The sequence below is a fragment of the Homalodisca vitripennis genome, chromosome 7 (genome assembly GCF_021130785.1).
Source record: "Homalodisca vitripennis isolate AUS2020 chromosome 7, UT_GWSS_2.1, whole genome shotgun sequence".
Lineage (NCBI taxonomy): Eukaryota > Metazoa > Arthropoda > Insecta > Hemiptera > Cicadellidae > Homalodisca > Homalodisca vitripennis.
Window position 1 is genome coordinate 28,376,246 of NC_060213.1, and position 22,578 is coordinate 28,398,823.

Consider the following 22,578-nt stretch of genomic DNA (forward strand, 5'->3'; position numbering starts at 1 on the left):
CCAGATTGAAGTGGCACATCGGTTTTTGCTGTGCCCAGTGGTGGGTTCAACTGGTAGGTATAAACCAGCTAGAAGTGATCCCTGCTGGGTATTAAGACTGTTTGAAACCAATTACAATAAAATACAATAACAAGCTGCTAGCAGCTTACTTCACGTTCCGGAATCCAGTGTCTACAATCAAATATGCAAAAGTTTAAAAACGTGTATTGAATGTATTTTGTTTTAATTACGTTTTAAGGTCACGTTCACACGGCTAACTAACTGCTTTGGACTCTAGGTGCTTTAAAAGTATATTTAATCACGCTAATACATAGCCTATACATAAAACTCAGAGCATTTTCAGTAAATTGCGAGAACTTGAAGAAATTTCCCATTTAAAAAAATATTTGACCATATTTGATAAATATGCTGAGCATTTTTGTGAAATGGAATAATATAGCCAAACATTTCTTTGGCCGAACAACACGTAACTTGGTTTTATTTTAGTTTGATCTCCACTTTGAATCAGAATGGTCTATGGTACTGGGTTTCAAATTTGAACCTACAAATCAGTGTAGAACACTGAATTAAATTTCAAGAACTTTTAAAGGTGAGATATCGAGCAATACATTACATACACGTCATACATGTTTATCAACATACAAATAGGTTTATTTATATAATTCAGAATGTTGGCCAAAAAAGTAAAAAAATGTGTAAAAACCAAATGTTTTAATGAAATTCAAGGACATTGTGTCATATTTTGCCACTATTTGTTTACTTTGATCTTTTCACATTCGTGATTGAAAATACCACCATGGATATGATAATTTGCACTCTTTTCCTTGTTTAAAACCCTCTTGAAATGTTATATTTCACGGAAGAGGTACTTGAACCCATGACTAAAGTACTGTGGTACTTCATTGTATTTATGCAAATCAGTGTAGATAGTGACTAATCAAATGTTAGCAAAGTTTTCCTCCTCATCTATCAACAGTGATGATAGCATGTTATGTGGTCGTGTGTCGACGCTGATGTACATAACCATTTATGTGTCAGTCATTGCTAACTTTTACTTGTGTTCCATCTGTATCGCCTTCTGCAGAAACTACTGCATTTTCAAGTGCAATTTGATACTTTGCTGGTCAAAAAAGTAACCTGCTTATTGCCAATACCAAATATATATGGTTTTTATTCTTATTTCGTGCATGAATTTAACCTGACACCTGTGAACTTTAATAAGAAAAGTAAGGATTTAGAACTATTGTTGTTAATCGGTGCAAGAATGTTGAATTTGTAATCATTGCTGAATGGCATGTTCCCTGAGATATCAATACCACAATTTCATGTCAGAAGCATTACCACTACAACCATTACCTTTTTCATGAAGTTGAGGTTGGAAGTCGTAGGCCTTTGTAGAACAATCTTTAAAGATGTTGACAGGAATAGGAAGAAGAACAATGATTACTTGTAGAAACTACATAGAACAAATGATCATCTCAAGAATCTAGAAAGAACAAATGATTACCTGTAGAATCTAGAAAGAGCAAACGATTAACTCTAGAATCTAGAAAGACCAAATGATTACATTTAGAAAGAACAAATGATTACCTCTAGAATCTAGAAAAAAACCAATGATTACCTCTAGAATCTACGAAAGGACAAACGTTTACCTCTAAAATCTAGAAAGAGCAAACGATTAACTCTAGAATCTAGAAAGACCAAATGATTACATTTAGAAAGAACAAATGATTACCTCTAGAATTTAGAAAGAACAAATGATTAACTCTAAAATCTAGAAGTTTACATCCTACGGGCCGAGAGATTCCATGTGGTCTTCTAGATGCGTGAGAGGGGAAGCGTGGCTGGTAAGGACTTCCCCCTCCACTCCACATGAGCAGTAGACTACTGCGCATCGTCGGGCCAAGGACCACATGGAGTCACTCGGCCTGTAAGCCCCTTAAAAACATTGTGAAAGGCAACCAACAATTTGACCTGTCTCGTACCTACGAGAAGAAACGTTTGGTCTATCAAATATGGCGTCCGTGTGACAGTTACAAATCCAGGATCAGGTGCATTAAGCAAAAGAATATTTACATGTTCCCGAATTGAATTAACTCTGTTTATAATGTTTACACTCTACACAAGACCTCTATGTAAAATTGAAATTTGCAAGTTAAGATCACAACGGGTTAAAAAGTCAGTTTTCTGAACTTCATCATTGGTGATGATGAGTTATTTTCTTCAGTCACGTGGATTTGATTGGGTTGTAGATATACTTTGAAGTCGACCTTCATTCGTCGAAGATTGATATGGTTTGCAAGTTGACATGTGATTTGCTCTCAGCCAACTGTAAATATATATATATCAGAGCGTACTTTCTTATGAGAGAATTTCGTGTCAATTTTCAGTCCGGGACTGTGAGTCATCAAATTTTTAGTTTTAATCCGTAAATGATTTTAAAAGAATCGACCTCAGGGCGTTGCTCAAACAACACAATATCACTGTACCTAACATTGAAATCATGTTATGTATTAATTCATACCAGGTAATAAACCACCTTCTGTAAGAACATGCATGGTTTTTTTCAGATTAAGTTATGCCTACTTATGTTTTTATTAATGGAGCATTAAAGAACTTACAGGAAGGTGGTGGAAATTGCATCGTTCTGTAACGAAAAGTGTTAATAAAAACAAGGTTTATTGCCTTTCTAATTTCCAGATTGATCCTCAAAACTACATATTTACTCTTCAAACCCATATATTGACCCTTAAAACCTATATATTTGTCTATAAAAACCACAGATTCATTCAACAACAGGTGTCAATGTACTTTGAATTTTCTGCATTGGTATATTTAAACATTTCTCCCACTCAGCAATAAACAATCTAAAAGGGTGTTTTCTTGAAGTTTCTTCTTTAAATCAAACTCGAGTGTCTTTTACACTACTGTGTTTTGATTTGAGTAATCCTGTCATATTCTGCGTATTATCGTCGTGATCGTAGTTTGAATCGATCAGAAATCTACAAGTGGCATAAGTGTTTTTGTTTGTCATATCATAGACATACTAAAACTACTATAGTAAATTACACAGTACATGTAGCCTTCTATATCCAACTACGTATATAACTAAGGGGTTGTGATGATAATTATAGTAACTATAACACATAAGAGCTGGCTGTACCACACGGCCATCTTTCCCCCCCCCCCCCCCCCCCCCCGTAACAACAGCAATAAACCTTCAACCAATTTACCTACCATTTTGCTCGCAGAGTTATCTAAGGTGTTCCAGTTTTAGTTTATAAATCTAACATTGAAACTACTTTTACGCTGTCCAATGATATTATTATTCGTTATTCAGTAAAAGATGTAAAATATTTTTCAAAAAGCACTTAGTTGTATTTTATATATATATATATATATATATATATATATATATATATATATATAAAATACAACTAAATGCTTTTTGAAAAATATTTTACATCTTTTACATCAAGTACCTAGGTATGTATTTTCCGATTCTAACGCACTTTTGGAGGCAAACCGTAATTCAACATAAGTCCTGTTCAATGTACCATAAATGAATCTGAGAAATCAAACAGTAAATCACGAATGAAAAATAACCGAATCTATAGGTGTTTTACTGTTAATTGTTGGCTTCTAATTTCTTAAGCTGTTTTAATGAAAAATCTTCGAAATCTTTTGAAAAATCTTGATTCTACAAAGTTAATTGTAACACATTCTTCATCTTTAATAGTCTTCTTTCCAGTAAAATTCAGGTGTAATTTATCATTTTTATTCAATTCTTTAATCTTTTTTCATATAAAAGGCTTATTAATCTTATAGGTAAATGTACTTAAAAATCTTAAAATTCTGCTTTGGTTGTGAACCCGAATTTATCTTTAATTTTCTCCAAATTCATGATTTTATACTTCTTTTTGTCTTCTAAATCAATTAATTTCTTATATTCTTTGCATTTTAAATCGCCAACCCATTCAACTCTTGTAACAGTGCTATTTAATACGAAAAAATTAATAATACGAGAATAATTCTACAAAAAATTGGGTAAATTGTACACTTTTAAGGTGAAAAATCGACATTATACTTCCAAAATACACAAAAACCCGTGTTTTGGCCCAAAAATACATGCAAAATCACGTTAAATAGAACACAAAACACAAAATTCACGTTCATGTTACGTTCTAAAAAGAACGCCAACATTACAACAAGAACGTAAACATGACAACACGAACGTCACAGTCAAACAAAGAACTCGGAAAACTAGAGAACCAAAATTATGAGGGTACGTTAACATATTTCTTAGGAGGAAACTTCAGTATTTAACAACAACCAGCTCCGAATCGATTGCAGCCAAACCGGTTTAGTTATTATGCACTTATTGTTTAATTTTTCTAAGCCGTTACGAATTACGATATTCTAAAAATACTGTGTGTTCCTACGGAAAATTAATAGTGGAGATGTTGACGAAAATCAGTGTTGTGCTTATACAATTTTTAAATTTGCTTCTAATTGTATCACGTATTACTATAACCCATGCATTTATTTTAATATTAATATTTATAAGTATATTAATACTATATAAATATTATTTATTAATATTAATATTTATTATATTGATAAATAATAATAATAATAATTAATATTTATACTGGGTGTTCCAAAATTACAGGACCAAACTTCACCAACTTGTTCAGGAGGTCAAACTGAACGAAAAATGTCATAATGTATGGTCCTATCTAGCTTCGTTTACCTTAGATCGGCCATTTTGTTTTTTACATACAAGTAATTTTATTTTCAATACGGGTTTACCGATTTTAAAACCTAAAACCTAAATTTTAAAATATTAAAACCTAAATAACTTGAAAACCAACAGTTTTTTAATGGCCGCCATTTTTAAAATACACATAAGATTAAAAAAAAATATTTTTTTACAACAAAAATAAAATTAATTGTATGTAAAAAACAAAATGGCCGATCTAAGGTAAACGAAGCTAGATAGGACTATATAGTATATAACATTTTTCGTTCAGTTTGCCCTCCTGAACAATTTGGTGAAGTTTGGTCCTGTAATTTTGGGACACCCAGTATATGAATAATTTTAATATTTTACTTATAATATTTTATATTTCATGGACTGATATAAAAGCAAAAAAATAGCTTGTTTAATTTCCAAACGATATTGTAACGAAGTTGGACACTTCGCATGCGACTGTCAGCTGTGTGCTCAAGTAAACAAAACGTAGAGGAGGAAGTGATGTGCAGTAATGGGATAGTGCTGAGTGGTCTGCAGCCGAAGCCGTAGAGTGTATAATTGAGTTGACAAGGCTGGTTCTGCTGCGCACTCCGTTCTGTTACATTTCCCCCGGCCAACTGTATTAGTGGCCATCTTGATCCTGAACATTGCCGGCAGCTGCGTAGACCAGTGGGTACGGCGGTTGTCGCGAGCTAACCGAGTCAAGCAACGGCAAGCGTGGCTGCCGCTTGGATGGGTGACCGCTGAGCGAGCGATCCTGTCCTTGCAAGCAGCCCGCCTGCCCGGCCATTACCGGTGGTTCGGAAGTCACCTGTAACCCGTTGGTCCTCAAGGTGACTTCCTAGCCCTAGCCCTAACTTCGCCTGGTTAAAACGACAATCTGTAACTTCCCAACAAGGCATCTAGTATTGTTGCCCAATATACGAGCAGTAATAATAAATTATTATTTACCATACGGTATTTGAAGCGCTACATGGTAATGTTTACATATCATCGAGTGTCGAAATAAATGGAAACTACTGTTTCTCAAGAAGTAGTTGTATCTGCCTATATATGATAATAGTAAGTAGTATCCTTATAGGAATGAACTACCGTATAAGAAACATGGTTTGAAGGGACAGGTTTACAAAGTTTTACATCGTTCAATGCCACAAATTAAATGCAACGTTTCAAAAAGTATTATATCACACCTTCTTCAGGTGTCGACAGTCATTTTGCCAGGATGTTTTGCTAGAGGTGTTTTAGAGCAGGCTTCGTATGGGAAAGAGCAGATTTTTCTATTTTCTCTCCCACCTAAATAAATGTATTGAAATATCCGCTAGGTTCTAAATTCCTTTACTGTATTTATTTATTTCATTGATTAGATACAAATTGTACGAAAGTAGTATGTAAACAATTAATCCGTTGTATATCACCAATTCACAATAAATAAGAAACCAAAAGTTTCTCCTTTTCACAAGGTACGTTTTATGTATTTTAACAATAGTTTTTTTATCACAATGTCGGTTTAGCGAAAATATTGTTTTACACTTTTTTCAAGGCCGTCATTTTGAAGCTGTTAATGAAAACAATTTTCATGGAACAGAAGGTAAAATTCGTTACAAATTTTAAACATGCAAAACTACAACACCTTAACTTAAACAGTTTCTGAGTTATAGTTGATGTTAATTAAAACAGAGGCAAAAAGAAACTGAATGGACAATAATGTTAGGGGAATTTTTTTGTTTATTTTCAGCTGTTGCACCACATCCCAAAAATGTCCCTACATTTTTTGAACGCCCTGTATAGCTCAAAAAAGCCTGTTAATATTATCTTTAGGTGAGAATAAATTTCAAAACAAGTGAGGATTCCTGTTGGCCTAAACGTGGAAGGGTTGGTCGTTTAACCAACCATAAATTACTATTTAATTGCATTTTCTCGGACCGCTGCGCTTGTTGTTAATGCGTCGTTAACGATTGATGTCAGACTGCACAATGGCGCTGTGAGCTGCACAATATACCGACGTCATGTGGTTAAAAGGACCCTTGACGGTTCGCTGATAATTGACAACCGCGGTTGTGCAACCATTGAAGGTCTCTCCTTGCGTAATAAACGAACTGTACCGGTAGCCGTACAAAGCGGTGAACGTTGAGTTTGAATTTGAAAACACAAAAATCATAAATGTTACGAAATGAGGTCACAATGGTTTGTGTAGGAACTTTGTTTTTTACAATACACAACAATTACATTTTGATAGTGTTGATTTAATACGAAATATTTAATCGTAATTGTATATAATTTTTGTTTTCAGGTAAGGAGACTGCAATATGATCCTCTACAATAAACGTGAGTACGAGAATTGTGTGGAAATGCAAAGAAATTACTGCACGTAATAAATTATGTTTTCTTCTGTATTAGAAGTTCAACAAAAACAATTTCTAGTGTAGTGTTGCCAAGTTATAATGATTTTTCTCAATCTGTGCTACTTAACACTTTAACTCCCATGTGTATTATTTATATACGCACTTAAGTTTATGGGCGGCCCATGTGTATTTGTTTTATACACAGTGAAATTATACTTTAAAAATGTTATAAATTTAAGTACCTACCCAATATGGTCCAAGTGTCTCATTGTACTGGTAATGGGTACAGGAATATGTGAATACATGAAAAAATAGCCTAATGGCCATAGGGAGCTGTTTATGAAGTGTGTAAAAATATGATACACATGGGCCTGGGTAATAAAATCATGTACGCAAGTTGGGACAAAAAACCCCAAGAACCTGAATTTCTTTGTGCAATGTAGGAAAATAAGTAAACAATCTACAACACAAATGTAATTTTATAAGAGTAGTAAAAAACATTACAGCACAAAATTTATTTTGAAAAAAAAACCACTTGTAAAGGCCTACTGAGTATATTTGGGCACTGATTTATGAGTTTTGAAAAAAACATTCCAAACACAGGTATTGACTGGAACAACGATTGCATTTCGTTTTCACTTGTGCAGATTTCATCACGAATTGTATCCGAATCCATTATGAACACAAATAAAATAAGCACTAAGTTACACAAACCACACTTCACCTAACCTCTTTCTGTTCTGTTTGTAAACCAAAACATTGAATGACTAGTGCTGCCCCTGGTGGCCAATCCCCGGACCACTGCAACCAGTGGCAGTCTGGGCCCAGACCAACAAAAAGAGCCATTAGTTGTAATGATAGGTGTGCAGATAAGCTATACACAGCAGCAGAAACATGACCATTTCGTGTGTATAAATAAAATACACATGGGCTGAGTAAAAGTTATTGTGTGTATCAAATATATACATATGGTAGCGAACGCCTAAAATGATGAAAGCCACTTGGGCTGGAGGTAAAAGTACACTTTAAATGCCTGGTAGTCAAAGTGTTAAATAATTAGTTGTAAATAAAGATTTTACCGTTACCGTTTTATTTTATTTTTTATAATAAACAATGTATGTATCCATTAATTATACACATAGGTCATAAATCTAATTCATTTAAGCTTAATTACTTTTTACTGGCTTAACATGTAATAACGGAGTAAACTTGTGCACGACGTAGGGCTTAAAACTCTAAGATGACATTCCAAGATATTGTTTTTTCTTCTTAGTAGAAAAATTATTAAGACTTTTAATGTGTATTTGTATTTTTTAATTAACACAATGACATTAAGATATTTAATAAAAATAAAATACAAATCATGTATTAACAAGCAGTATTATTTGGAATTTAAAACATCACTAAGGCTCTATGATGGTTTATGTTGAAATTTCTTTCCCCACACTCTATTTTAATCTTTACTACACATTCCCCCAATCATTATTCTAGATTCACCAATCACCATTCTACCCCTTCCCCATTCACTATTCTACTTTCTCCCAATTACCACTCTACAATCGTCCAATCTCCTTTCTACACTCCTCCAATCGCGATTGTACCCCTTCCCCAATCACTATTCTACTTTCTCCCAATCACCACTCTACAATCGTCCAATCTCCTTTCTACACTCCTCCAATCGCCATTCTACCCCTTCCCCAATCACTATTCTACTTTCTCCCAATCACCACTCTACAATCGTCCAATCTCCTTTCTACACTCCTCCAATCGCCATTGTACCCCTTCCCCAATCACTATTCTACTTTCTCCCAATCACCACTCTACAATCGTCCAATCTCCTTTCTACACTCCTCCAATCGCCATTCTACCCCTTCCCCAATCACCATTCTACTTTCTCCCAATCGCCACTCTACAATCGTACAGTATCCTCTCTACATTCGCTCAGTTTCCTCTCTACGTTAGTTTTGAATTTATGAAATGAAACCTAAGTTGTGCGTGGACATTTGAAAACGTGCACCAACCTACAAATGGGCATTTAGAACAGAGACGAACTCTAATACACAGTACACTAAAATAACAATAATTGTTTTCACTATTTATATAATTTACACGCGCTTAACGAAAAGTACTTTTCGCAGTATAAGACGTAAATAAATAAATAAATAAATAAATAATTCAGTCGAAAAAATCATGGGTATTAAGTTTAACAGCTGAATTGAAATGCAGTGCCTGACCATTTGTCTTTTTCATCATATGGTGACTAAATAATATCGTAACATCGATTTCGAGCTGTATAAAAAAATATATTAACGAATAATCGACAGTAATCCTGTGAATGCCTACCATAACAAATAATTATGTCTGTTATTGGCTGATAACCGTTGATTCCCACTATTACAGTCGACCTTTAGTCGACCACAAAAGATTTTTACGATGCAAAAATTCCGATTAAACAATTATTGTGGATCATCCAGATGTAAAAAGAATCTATTTGAAGTCTTATTTTGGGGAAGAAAAGTCATAAAATTTATCTATTGTCAATTAATCTAGATTACCTTGTACATTAGGGTCTGGTGAATTACAGGGTGTTAACCGTAAGTCACTGCGAGATAAGGTGGAGTGCCATTGTGGTTATCTCAAAATTGCCAAGTCTCACAATGAGATTATTGCATCGCCCTATTGACTATCAATACAATACTCTGTGCCACTATCTGCTGTGCTTGCGTTGGTCGGATTCTTAACAGAGGTTATCGGTCTTATCACTGGTGATAAAAACATCACTCAAGACTGGCTCAGTTCTTTTTTGCACTCTGGACAGTGAACAAGCCTTCGAGATGGACAAAGACGCGTACAAGTTCCCTGAAGTGATCCGCAGGAACTCCCATTGTCCGAAAGTTGTTCCTTCGAATTTGGGTGAGTTTTCAAGTTTTTCTTTTTTGGATGAGTACATGGTGCCGAATATTATTTTCCCGTAAAGAAGTTCGTATACTCTGTACTGAATGTTTGATTGTTTCCTGTTGATATTAAATTTATCTCTGCTCAGTTGATGTGTTACTCAATCGTTCAAAAGCTACTGTAATCCCGACTTGAAGTTTAAGAGCACTTTATATTCTCAAAATTGTCCACAAAGGGTGATAGTATTTCCTTATCGGAATTCGTTCTTAGGTGAAATGTATGTTTTAGTAGAATCTACCAATACAATTCCCTTAGTTACAAACAAAGCTATGGACTTTGTAGCCTGAATTTTATCCTTCACCAGCAGCATCTGCAAATTGTGTACTTGGTCTGGACTTTGTGCAAATATTGTGTTGAAAAAGATTGTCCTTTGATAGTAAGTGATGAAATCCATTAATCATTGCTGTAATAACCTGTGTCACCCTGAATTCTAATCTGCCTAATAAGGCTGATAAGAATTGAGTAAGGTTATGTCAGCAAGTGTTTTTCAGCTAAAGCGAAATGAGTCTTGGAAAATTGTGAGATGCTGCAGTCAGGGCAATGGTCTTCCGCTTAATCAGTTCTGGATATGATGCCATTCCAGGAAATCGGCCAGATAAAGCAGTTGCAATGATGCAATTATTCCCTTGGCAATGTTTTAGATTGTTGCTTTTTGAACGAAGCAACATATTCCTGAAAACCCGTTATTTGTGGTCAAGAGCCTTTATCTGGACGAATTTCAGCTTGTTCCTCTTCGGGGTTCCAAACAGTGGGTAGCAGGCTGAAGCAGTGTGTATTGTTACCTGAAATGGAGTTTATTGTCTTGACTAAGAAAGGGGAGGTTCGATGAAGCATTGGGCAAGAGCACTGGAGGGCTGCTGTTCCTTGAAAGATCCTTAGTTGGACCGAGTCGCTCTTGTTCCTAGTCTCCGAAGCCCGACTCTAATGCCATTCTTTTGCTTGCCTTTCGAAACAGAGGTTTGCCTTTTTGCAAAACCACTGTAAACAATGCAGTATTGTAGAAACTCACTAGGTACCGTAAGTGAAACCCATATTACGTCACTACACTGCGCTTTGGCGCTGGATAAAAAGTCCATGTTCCTTTCATCGTTGGTCACTGATGAGATGGATAATTAAGATAAAAGTTAAGTAAATTTGAATTAATTTTTTTTATTATTTGGTACTACAATTATGCATTGTAAATGGCTACAGGAATGCAAATAAATATTTATGAGACTATTTCCATAAACAGGCTATTGTAAAATTTGACTTTTGGATCAAGCATTACCTAATGGCCAATTAATTTTGTACTTATTGTTCACTCTTAGATACTGTCAAAATAGAGCAAATTTAGCCAATCAATTTTAATACTTCGACCATTTGGCTTTTATAAAAGTACCAATTTTTAAACAAAGCCACGTGGTTTTTGTCATGCTGATATAGGAAATTCTCAAGTAATTTCCACTGCCATCCAATCTTCCTCTTCGGTCACCACTGAACTACCCCTACGCAATATGGCAATCATAATCATAGCTGACAATAAATTATGAAATTTAATTTCTCACTGATAACGAATGGGTAAATCGTTGTGCCTTTGGTTTGCGCAGAGCCTACATATTCTAAAGATTTTTAACTTCTCTAGGGACTATAGTCTCGTATGTAGATCGATTTTGAATGTTTAACAACGAAACAATTAACGAGACATTACACAAAAAAAACAAAATACGCCAACAAAACGTAATCACAAGTTCGATTCTTGCAGAGGGCCTTGCAATAAAAATATTCACGTGGATTATGACCTTTTAAATGAGTGATGAGTGTACTTAATTTAATTAAAAATGCTGTCGTCGTAGAAAGAATACTTTAAAACGTGTATTAAATCTAAAAATTAGTGTTCGTTGGGGTTGATCAAAAAATTAAAAAAAAATACTGATAATCATATATAATTGCATTTTTTTGTAAATGAATATTTTCATTTATACAAATGAACATAATCGTATTTTGAATAAAAACGCATTATCACGTTAGAAGTTCAATGTAAGTTTTCGGCCAAGAGTGCATTGCGTAATACCGCCAGAGCGGAGGCAGTTGGTGATTACTGTATAATTAATTAATAGATGTACTAAAGAGTGGGAGATAACAGGCTAAATGTTTGTTCGGAAATAGCAGAGTCAAGGTTGAGACAGAGACTACCACTGTTACAGCTTTGTTACGTCTCAAGCCACCGGGCGTCGCTCCGTGCTTTGTTTGTTGAGATTATATCTCGGTTGTCGGTTTTGTTTTACTTAACATTGTGAGCTAGTAATTCAAGATTAACAATTTTGTTCAGTTTTTGTTGCTAGAGCAGCCGTTGCGTGCATGTAAAAATTGGTTAAAATCGGCCAACATCGTTTCTGACCAATTGATCGTCTGTGAACTATATAAAAATACAGAGTGTAAAAAAGTCCCGCACGGGCTTGATAATTCCCGAACAATTACAGGTAAAGCAATAAAACTCGGTTCACCATTAATACAGCTATAAAACTATTTTTTAAAGTAACTACCATTTCTTTGTCATGTCAGGGGGATGGCTCGCAAGGAGTCAAAAGGAAATCTTAAATGAGAGGTTGAGTAGTATATCAAATTAAAGGCCTTTATTAGTAGAGTATAATGCAGTAAATCCGACCTCAAAGGGTTAATTCTTTAAACAATTACGCTGGTTTAAAGTTTGAAACATTTACAATGTAGGTACTGTTCTGGATGGTTTAATATTCTTTTCTTGACTCAAGTTGTGCAAGTAAATGAATAAATGAATACTGGACTTACTGGAGTTAGTGACTCTTCACATTCAATGGAGGATGGTCTACAAGGAGTACGGCAAAAGATTTAACGTAAGCATAGCTCAAGATCTACATTGTTTTAAAGTGTAATGTAGGATGTAAGTCAAGTGAAGTCCAAAGCCCAACCTAAATAAGAATTTTCTTTAATAATAATTGATACCAGTTTATCTCTTCAACATTCCAACAATCTTATGTGCTAAACAACCCCTTTATAGTGAAGTATACTTTATGTACTATGCTTACGTTAAATCGTTTTGCCAAAATCCTTATAGACCAACCTCTATTGGATCTGAAGAGACATTAACTACCTTAAAAATTATTTCTTAAGTTCAGTATTCATTTACTACGTTTAACTTTCACAACTTGAGCCAAGAAAAGAATATTAACCCATCTAGAACAAGACCTACATTGTAAATGTTTCAAACTTTAAACCAGTGTAATTGTTTATAGAATGAACCCTTTGAGATCGGATTTGCGGCATTGCACTCTACTAATAAAGACCTTTAATTTGATGTACTACTCGACCTATGCTCTCATTTAAGGTGGCCTTGTGACTCCTTGCGGGCTATCCCCCTGACATGATAAAGAAGTGATAGTTACTTCAAAAAGTTTATTTATAGGTGGAGTGATGATGAACCAAATTTTATTGCTTTACCTGTAATCATTCGGAAACAATCAAGCCCGTGCGGGACTTTTTTACACTGTGTTTCACTGTTACTTCGTACCAATGATGTTAATATTATTGTTTTATTTATTTATTGAATTTTGTTTGCTGCCTAGATCTCTATGTTACTTTAAGCATTGTATTTTGCACACTATTGAAATGGCCTATTAGTTACAGGTGTGCCCCTTCTGACTCACCTGTAACATGACGTGTTACACTGACAGTTTCTGTTGTAACACCTGTTGAATAAAGATCACTCTCTACAGCTGGGCTGAGGTATTACACGGATTTAATTTTATTAGCCCTCCCAACTGGTTTTTTTGTAGTAACTTATGTACTGTGAAGCCCATTTTTTCCGATTTCCATGGGTTTTCTAAATTGTTACAAAATTTGTAACACAATGTTTCGAGGATTGGAATCTATCCTCTTCGTCAGGTGGGAGAGGTATTAGTACATAGAACAATAAGGAACAGAAAGATTTTTGTATGTACTAATACCTCCCTCACCTGACGAAGAGGATAGATTCCAATCCTCGAAACGTTGTGTTATACCTTTTTTTAACTATAACGATGGCAAATGTCCGAAATCCTGTTATCCTGTCAAACCCTCCTTCGTCAACAACAAAATTTACACCAAGAATTCTCTAAACTTTTATAAAATGTACATACTTTGTGCAAAGGTACACTTATTATATATTTCTATTTTTTGAAAAGTATGTAGAATTTAATTATTGAATTAGAAAAAAGTTAGTACTCTTACCAACAAATTCTATGCAACAACTACCTCTCGCTGAGCAATTTGAGCAATTTTAACAGAAACCCACGAATTTAATATTGAGTCCCTGGGCGTGTACCAAAATTGTGTTTAAAAAAAATTGACAGAATAGTCAAACAGAATTCATCTTCCAACAATGCAATATGAAACATTGCGTAAAGAAATTATGAGAAGTACATAATATACTAACATAAAAAATTGTTTTTTGATAGGTCATATACAGTATATAGTTATTTTTGATTTTGTATTAAGTTGGTGCTCAATCTATATCCCGTTCAACATTTTCCACATTTTCAAAATATCAGTACAATTAGAAATGTAGGTTCAACGGAGTAAAGATCCCTTTTTTGTAAAACCAGAGTGTATCGCTTTGCCTTGCTTAGGGATTATCTTGTATTACTAGTAGTAGAATTATATTGCGGTGTTATAATTTAAATTGTATTGCCGTATAGTGTACAATGCATCTAAAGCATTTCTCGTGTACTGTTGAAAAGCATTTCAGAGGTATTTTTAATCTGCAAAAGGACAATATAGCTGATATATTAAATCATGTTGTATAGTCGATGTTCATCTGAACAGTTTTAAAATTCCTAAACACCTTAAAAATGGCGCATTGGCTTTTGATTGGATTAATTTGTTGAAATGATTTAGTCATGGTCCATTAAGATACCTTTCCTAAGGCCGAGAAAATAGGGAATGCTTTTATATATCCTCGAAGAATTTAGAGTAGTATTTAGGGATATATTGTAATGAGGCCCAAATAAATACATGAAATGTGCACACCATGGATACGATATATGGCTGTAATTTCCATAAGTAATAAAAAAATTCAATAAATAAAAAATAACAATCTTATCTGAAGCCGTTTCCCTTGAATATGAATACAAAATTGCCAAAAAAATCCTACTATTGATGTCCATAAGTCCTTGTGGAGTTTTCAAAAACGTTCTATCGGGATTTTAGGGGATTAAAAAAAAAAAAAAATAACTCAATCCAAAACTACCTAGACGAGAAAAATATAGAAATGCTGGAAGTTTGTACCTAGTATTGGGAGCCAAGGTGATCTGGAAGTTCTGTGCCAAAAAAAAAAAAAAAAAAAAAAAAAAAACAAACAGATTTGTCTTCTCCTCTTTGTTAAAAGTTTGTTATTGACGATCGAAGGAATGAAAGGATAATGGGATATTGGAAATTTTCCATCGTTATAATATGTTGCAAAATATAAAACACAACGTTTCGGGGATTTAGATCTATCCTCTTCGTCAGGTGAGAAGTGGCAGTCGATTGGCGCACGTTCTAACTTGTATGTACTAATCGTCTTCTCATTCTTCGAAACTTTGTGTTATACATATTGTAACATATAACGATGGCAATGTCAGAATTCCTACTCTTATGAAAAACCTATCGTTTTGTCTAAATCCCCAAAACTGGTAGGATGTCGTTCTCATCGTTACTCCAGCCTGCAGCAAGTGGATTGGGTGTTGACGCATTCTCTGACATTGAACGTATTTATATACATACCTGTGTGGATGAGGGGTGAGGGGGGGGGAGACAAACAAGAGATGACAGGGTAAATGGTTCATATGTTGTTGACCAGTACATTAACAATGGTCTCTCACCTGCCAACCACACCTTTGCGCCTAACGCACGAGGACAATACATGACCTGCACACTGGTTAGCGCCTAGTACGGTCCGTGCAAATATTCTAATTGGAATTGTTAGACGGTCCACAAATCTGGCACAAGTGCAATATTACAAGTAATATACAAGTGCAAACAGACTCAAGCTGTTAATATGTTTTACAAGAAAACTTAATTAAGAACAGTTTATTAGATGAAAATAATAATTGATTGGGATTTGTGGCTTGAAAATTAAAAACGAATTCCAGTAATATTAAAAAATCAAAATTTTAAATGTAATTTTATAAAAAAATAAAACCATTTGTACGTTTCTATCACTATTTCAATCTTTTAAAACTTTTGAACGACAGTATTTGTAATTATATCTTAATTGCACTTTATTTTTTATATCTAGCATCAGAATATGCCTAGCTTTAGATAAGGATCAAATATGGCAAGTTAAATGTATATGTAAATTATATTTATAAAACAAAAATAAATATAACTGTATGACAGTATTTAATAATTAATTACATTGTAGCATTAAATTTATAGTGTTCGGAATTACCTTGCAACAAGGTTGGTTTAATTTGTGTTGAATTTAAAAACTTGTATTACAAAGCCTTTTAGGTTATTTTAACTGAAAATTGGAAAAATATACAAAGCATTTTTAATCATAACGCGGGTAAGAGTAGGGATTTAAACTGTGAGGATTGGTAGCATTGGGGATTGGGAGTATTTGGGGATTGGGAGCATTTGGGGATTGGGAGCACATTGCTGGAAGCATTTGAAATCAAACCCGTATAAAAAAATATTAAAATACGTCATTCCATCCTGTCATATTTAATTGACATGCTGTACAAATTCATATCCTTGTCTGCAGCCGGTTTCGGTGGTCTTGGTTACAAAATTGCCCAAAGTGACTATTTAAAACAGGGAACGGTTCTTTTGATGTGATCAAAAGTCCCTGTCCTCTTTCGGGGAGTGTTTTTAAGAATTAAACACACAACCTATCGGACCACATTAATATACCTGTGTGGCAAATTTGGTTAAAATCGTTTAGTTCGTTGGGTTATAAGCATTGGTCCTATCCTGCATTCTGTTTATCGGTTGTATTCCTTCTTCATTAAATTCTATTTGCCACCAATAGCTCAAGATTGACCTCGGCTTTATGCCGAGCATACTAGGTTGATTTTGAATTATACAAGTTACCAACACTGTTATCTGTAAATTTTTATACTGTGACATAAAAACTCTCGGACTGATCTTCTAGAAACAAATTCTATCCATCCAACACCCATGTTATGGATTTCCACTTCAAACAAAAATAACAGACAGTTACCTGTTTTTTTTTCAATAAACCATAAACATTTTAATATGGAATGTTTAACCCAGTTCTTGAGTGTTCATCCTGATTGTGATTTAAACTGAAATAAACGTTTCAAATACCTTTTTTAATAACTCAATTAATTTTGATATGCTTTGTTGTTTTTGTCTTCTTTCGCCAGTCAGGATGTTCTTAGGGTGGGTTTTACGGGATTGTTTGGGTCATGACCGATCTATGTATTGGTTGTCTGCAGTTATTGTAATACCATACACTTTCACAGAGTGTTTCTTCTGCAGAAGAGAACCTTGAAGACTGTCTGAGGCCTGAGATGACAAAGCAGTTGCAGAGAGTGATTCCGTTCCAGTTGTATGACATACCTTCTAAATTATCACACCTTGATCTTCATATACATGACGTAGCAATTGTGCACCTGATGAGACAGTGAGAATTGCTCTTCACCTAGAATACACTATTTATTTTATCGTCAAGGTGTGTCAAACAATGTAGAGTTTATTTTGAGCATCTTTGTCGCCGAATTTGTTGGATCTCTTTTCAGACGAACAACACTCCACAATCTAGGAGTCAAGCCTGCGCCAGCGTCAGATTTCAGACGCTGCACTAAGAGGAAGGTGAACTAATGCGAATTCAACATTCTCATTGGTGTTACAAAAAAAAAAATTAAATATTCAATTATTAAAATTCAGTTTTCCATTGCCGTCCTGAATCTTTCAACATACTTCCAGAACAGATGAGAAATTTCAATTATCGATTTATTCAAATGTAAGGCGAGGATATACTTATCTGTAAGGGCGTTCTATCGTTTTAAGGAGGCCCTTGAGGAGCTCATGGAGGCAGTACGTCTGTTTAGATAGAACCCAGCATCTCAGTAGTTTATAACCACTTAATTATCTTGATGTGTTCAGTTAAGATTTATTGTCATGAGTTTCATCTTTAGGTTAAAGGGTTTGTGTGTTTCGACATGCACAAGGAACATTGTGATGTTCATTGTGGATGTTGAGTTTAACTCCGATTCACATTCTTTAGCGCAGCTTCTGGGGTCTGACTCTGTCACAGACTTGACTCTGTCACAGACTTGACTCTGTCACAGACTTGACTCTGTCACAGACTTGACTCTGTCACAGACTTGACTCCTGGTATCTTAATCGTATTCGTCTGAAGAGATCGAAAAGAAAAGTCGGCGACGAATTTGAACATCCACTGTTTTACTTGGGAGGGGGGTGTTTATTGTAAGCTAATTTTCCCTCAATATATTCCCTGTATAGCGGACAGAATAGAAACGATCGCCGTTGGCCAGGTGTGAATAAAGTCAACGACTTACATCGAGACGCTCTAAGCTGGTCAGCAGTGTACAGGTGCCGAACAGGTGATTAGTCGTCTTAACAGCTGTTTATACACCAGCGTGTTAGGTCGTGCTAGGGTCACGTGACCTAGCAGTTGACTGAGATATCTCAAGATCACGGCTACGGTCCCCCGAACAGAGTAAACAACCGGGTTACGTCATCCACTTGTTGATCGCCCCCAATAATTTAGATTACGCGATGGCAGTAATTTATGGGGCCTTTGATAATGGAAGTGCACATAAAGCGATACACTGCGGTGATTATGTTAGGACCCCCCTTTGGCGGGTAACAAATTTTGGTTTTTGGGGCCTTAAACCTATTTTGGACAACAACATTTTTAATTTTAGCATTATTCACGTGACAGTTTGTATTCTTTTTGAATAATTTTTACGACCTAAATAATAATAATAATAAATATTTTATTCCATAAGACATTTTTACAGGAAATGTATCGGAATCGTCAAATTTAGAGAGCTAAAATTGTCCATACACTACCACAAAATTCTCTTTCATACATACATACGTAGTTTGCTGTCACACTCTCTCACTCATTCGAATTGTCCAACTCTAGTTCCTAGTCAGTCTGCCAATCGAGAATCTCCAAATTAAATGCAATAAACTCGTCCGTGTTGTAAAAAATGTATGTCACTACCTCTTATGGCATTACATTTAGATAAAAAAAAGACAAGTCTCTAAAATATACTACCTCTTATGGCATTACATTTAGATTTAAAAAAAGACAAGTCTCTAAAATATAAAGGGAGGGCAATGTCAACAGTTTTAGGTCTTTAAAAGCTTGCCTACACGACTCTCTACTACGCAATTTGTCAATTATTCGGATCGCTTTTTTTTAAGATTCTTGAGAAATTTGAGTTTACCAACAAAAATAAACGTTACACTATTATTTTACACATTTAATGTTGTAAATAGTAATACATTTCAGCTGTCTTGTTAATGCGTAAGGCAAACTTTCTCCATTGGATGTTGAAATGGCGGTCGTTGTATGTTACAAAAGTTACAACACAACGTTTCGAGGATTGGAATCTGTTCTCTTCGTCAGGTGGGGGTGTTTTTGTACATACAAAAATAAAGAACATTAAGAAGTAAAGAAAGGAAAGAAAAATACCCAAAAGCTGCTTTCAGTTTAGTGAAAACGCCTGGACTCTTGTGTAACGTTTAACTACGTACAAGGCGTGTGATATCTAAAAATTTTACTCTTGCATACAGGGTGTCCTATCAAACTTCACCATTTGGTTTTTCAGGTCAAAATAAGTAAAATATGTCGTTTAATGTGTAGTCCTATTTTGCTTGCAAAATGTTTAGTGTAAGACTTATTTTCAAAAAAAGTTTCAGAGAAATTTTATATCAGGTTTCAAGTAATTACAGAAATGTATTTTGTAATTTGTTATAATGTTTTTTTCTGAAACTGTTTTTGAAAACAGATTTTAATTAGAATAAACGTTTTGAAAAGTTTTAACGTTATATCTAAGCAATATAGAGGACTATACTTTATATGAAATTTCTTACTTATTTTAACTTTACAAATCAGATGGTGAAGTTTTATGGAGTGATTTGTCGAAAAACTTGGTATAAAATTATTAATATTAGAGTAACTCATATTTCACTATTGTAAATTTTTCATAAAATCTCCCGTGTTTTAGTTATTACAGTTTGAACATTTTGTATGGGCGCCATCTTGAAACCTAATAATTATATTTTCTGAAACAGTTTTTGAAAACAGCTTTTAATTAGACTAAACATTTTGGAAAATGTGAACTTAATATCTTTATTGTGTTTAAATATGTGTAATTTTTAGTGTTCTTAAAACACAGAAACTGACAGATAAACGGTAAACTAAGCAAGGTAGGGCTATACTTTATGTGAGATTTCTTATTTATTTTGACTTGACAAATCAAATCATGAAGTTTGCTAGAGTAATTTGTGGACACCCTGTAATACCAGCGACGAGGGCTTGGAATTTGCGTGGGCAGGTGGCTGATGACGTTGGGTGTTAATGTTTGCCGAATTTAATGTTTTGTTTGCTTTGTTACCGCATCTAATTTTAAAGCAGTGCTGATCTAAATATTGACTTACTGCTCCCTGATCCACTAACGTACTTGAATTATGAAGTGTTTTATACCCGTTGAAACTTTACGTTAGGAAAGTATGCTTAGCTTTAGACCATCAGAAAAGAGTACGTATTTTACTTTTATATTTCAAGGACATCTTTTGTGAAACAGAAATAATTGAGAAACGATCTGAAAACAATGTTTTCATGACTTGCTTCCAGAAGTAAACAGCATTTTTACAGCATTGTATTACCAGTCGTTTCAGCATAAAGAGATGCACAACTACATCCCTTCTCTGAGAAGAATGCGGTTAAACTAAATCATGCAAAATCTAATTCGTTCATCGTATTTTGTTACTTTAACCCTCCGAGAGTCCATCATACTTTGCACAATGCATACCCGTTTTGTGAGGTTTTGCATACCGTTCTTGTAAAATTTATAATAAATATAAATAGTAACTTAAATATAAAGTGTTGTATGCTACCTTTTTTTGCAAAGAACTATGCTTTCATGCTGTGTAACTGCGAAGTTAGAAAAAACAACTTTCTTAGTTTAGAAATTAAAAAAGTTAAACAAAAAATAAAAATGAAAACAAAGTTTGCAATAAAGAATGAACTTGTGAATTTTTTATGAATTAAAAAATGTATAACTGTTTATATTAATATATATTTTTTTAATATTTCTATAAATAGTTGCACATTTGGAAATTTGCGGTAGTCGCTTATGTTCTTACTTTTTATATTATACTATTATTATAGTAGCAATACGAGATTTAGAATAGCCTTCTTGTAGCAAATTTGCCATGAACACAGAAATATACATTGCTGTATTAAGTTTATTTAATAATTCATAATATGAACGTATATAGAGGAAAGTCAAAACAGTGATAATCTTTTATGAAAAACATAAACAATATTTACATACAATAGTATCATTTATAACAATTGGTAACTACATAGCAACGAATTGAAACGAAAACAAGGACAAAATAGACTGTAAACAGCGAAATTCACACGTTCGTATCTGAGCAACAACAAACAATGCAAATACATTTCGCCGGAAACATCAGCTGATGAAAATTATGTGGACTAATGTTTGGTACAGAATACGAGAAATCGAAAGACCACTAACGTATAAGAAAAAACTCATGATGGGCTTTCGAACGGTATAGGTTATAATGGATTTGATCGGTAAAAGCGTCGGTAAATGAGTTTAGTTTAAAGACATGAATGTTTATCATCAAACATTTTGATGATGACGTGTAATGAAAGTCAGAGTCATCAAAAATATTGATGATGGACGCTTGGAGTGGTTTTGAGAAGCTGGGGTTCATGTTTTTGTTGAAAGTTAAAATAAAAACAATTTGTTTGGAATATTTTGACTTTACAGGTAATATAAATTAAACTAGAGACTGTTGGCTGCAAAATGGGACATCATCAACGCAGGGCGCAAGTGCTGGATAGTGTGAAATTTAGGGATGGAAAACAAATTTTGATTTGATCCAACACCAAATAAAACTATGGGAACAACGAGGAAAGTCAATCTTTTGGAAAGTGCTAAAGACATTTAGTACCTTGTCATGTATGAGTACGCTTGTTACATACGTAAGGCCAAATTTTGAACTTAACGTATTCCACTTTTTGGAAGGTTGGATTTGGTTTTTGCTTGTACGGATTGAGTTCTAAATGTGAGGTGTAAATAGCTGATTGCTTTTATACGTAATGTAAAATTGTGTAAAGGACCATAAAATTCCAGTTGTTAAAGCTGTTCTAGACGTATTTACACAATTTTAATCTTAAAATTAAATTAAATTTGTTGTAAATTTGATATTCCCAAAGAAACAAGAGTCCCACAAAGAGGTGTTTGCGTTTAAGCTTACTTGCCATGCCCATTTAACGGCCGATCATTTTGAAAC

The 22,578-nt window shown here is 34.3% G+C and overlaps 1 protein-coding gene across 3 annotated transcripts in view; it reads left to right on the plus strand.

The window, feature by feature from the left end:
- The window catches only part of LOC124365775 (6-phosphofructo-2-kinase/fructose-2,6-bisphosphatase), a 114,644-nt gene that overhangs the window by 18,011 nt on the left and 74,055 nt on the right, over positions 1-22,578 (plus strand). Inside the window, exon 1 of one of the 3 annotated variants that reach the window (XM_046821784.1) lies at positions 9,415-10,011. The exons of the other annotated variants lie outside the window; for them this stretch is intronic. Within the exon in view, the coding sequence (XP_046677740.1) occupies positions 9,933-10,011 (79 nt within the window). The 5' untranslated portion in view covers positions 9,415-9,932. Of the gene's footprint in view, positions 1-9,414; positions 10,012-22,578 lie in introns of those variants that run through there. 3 annotated transcript variants of the gene reach the window in all.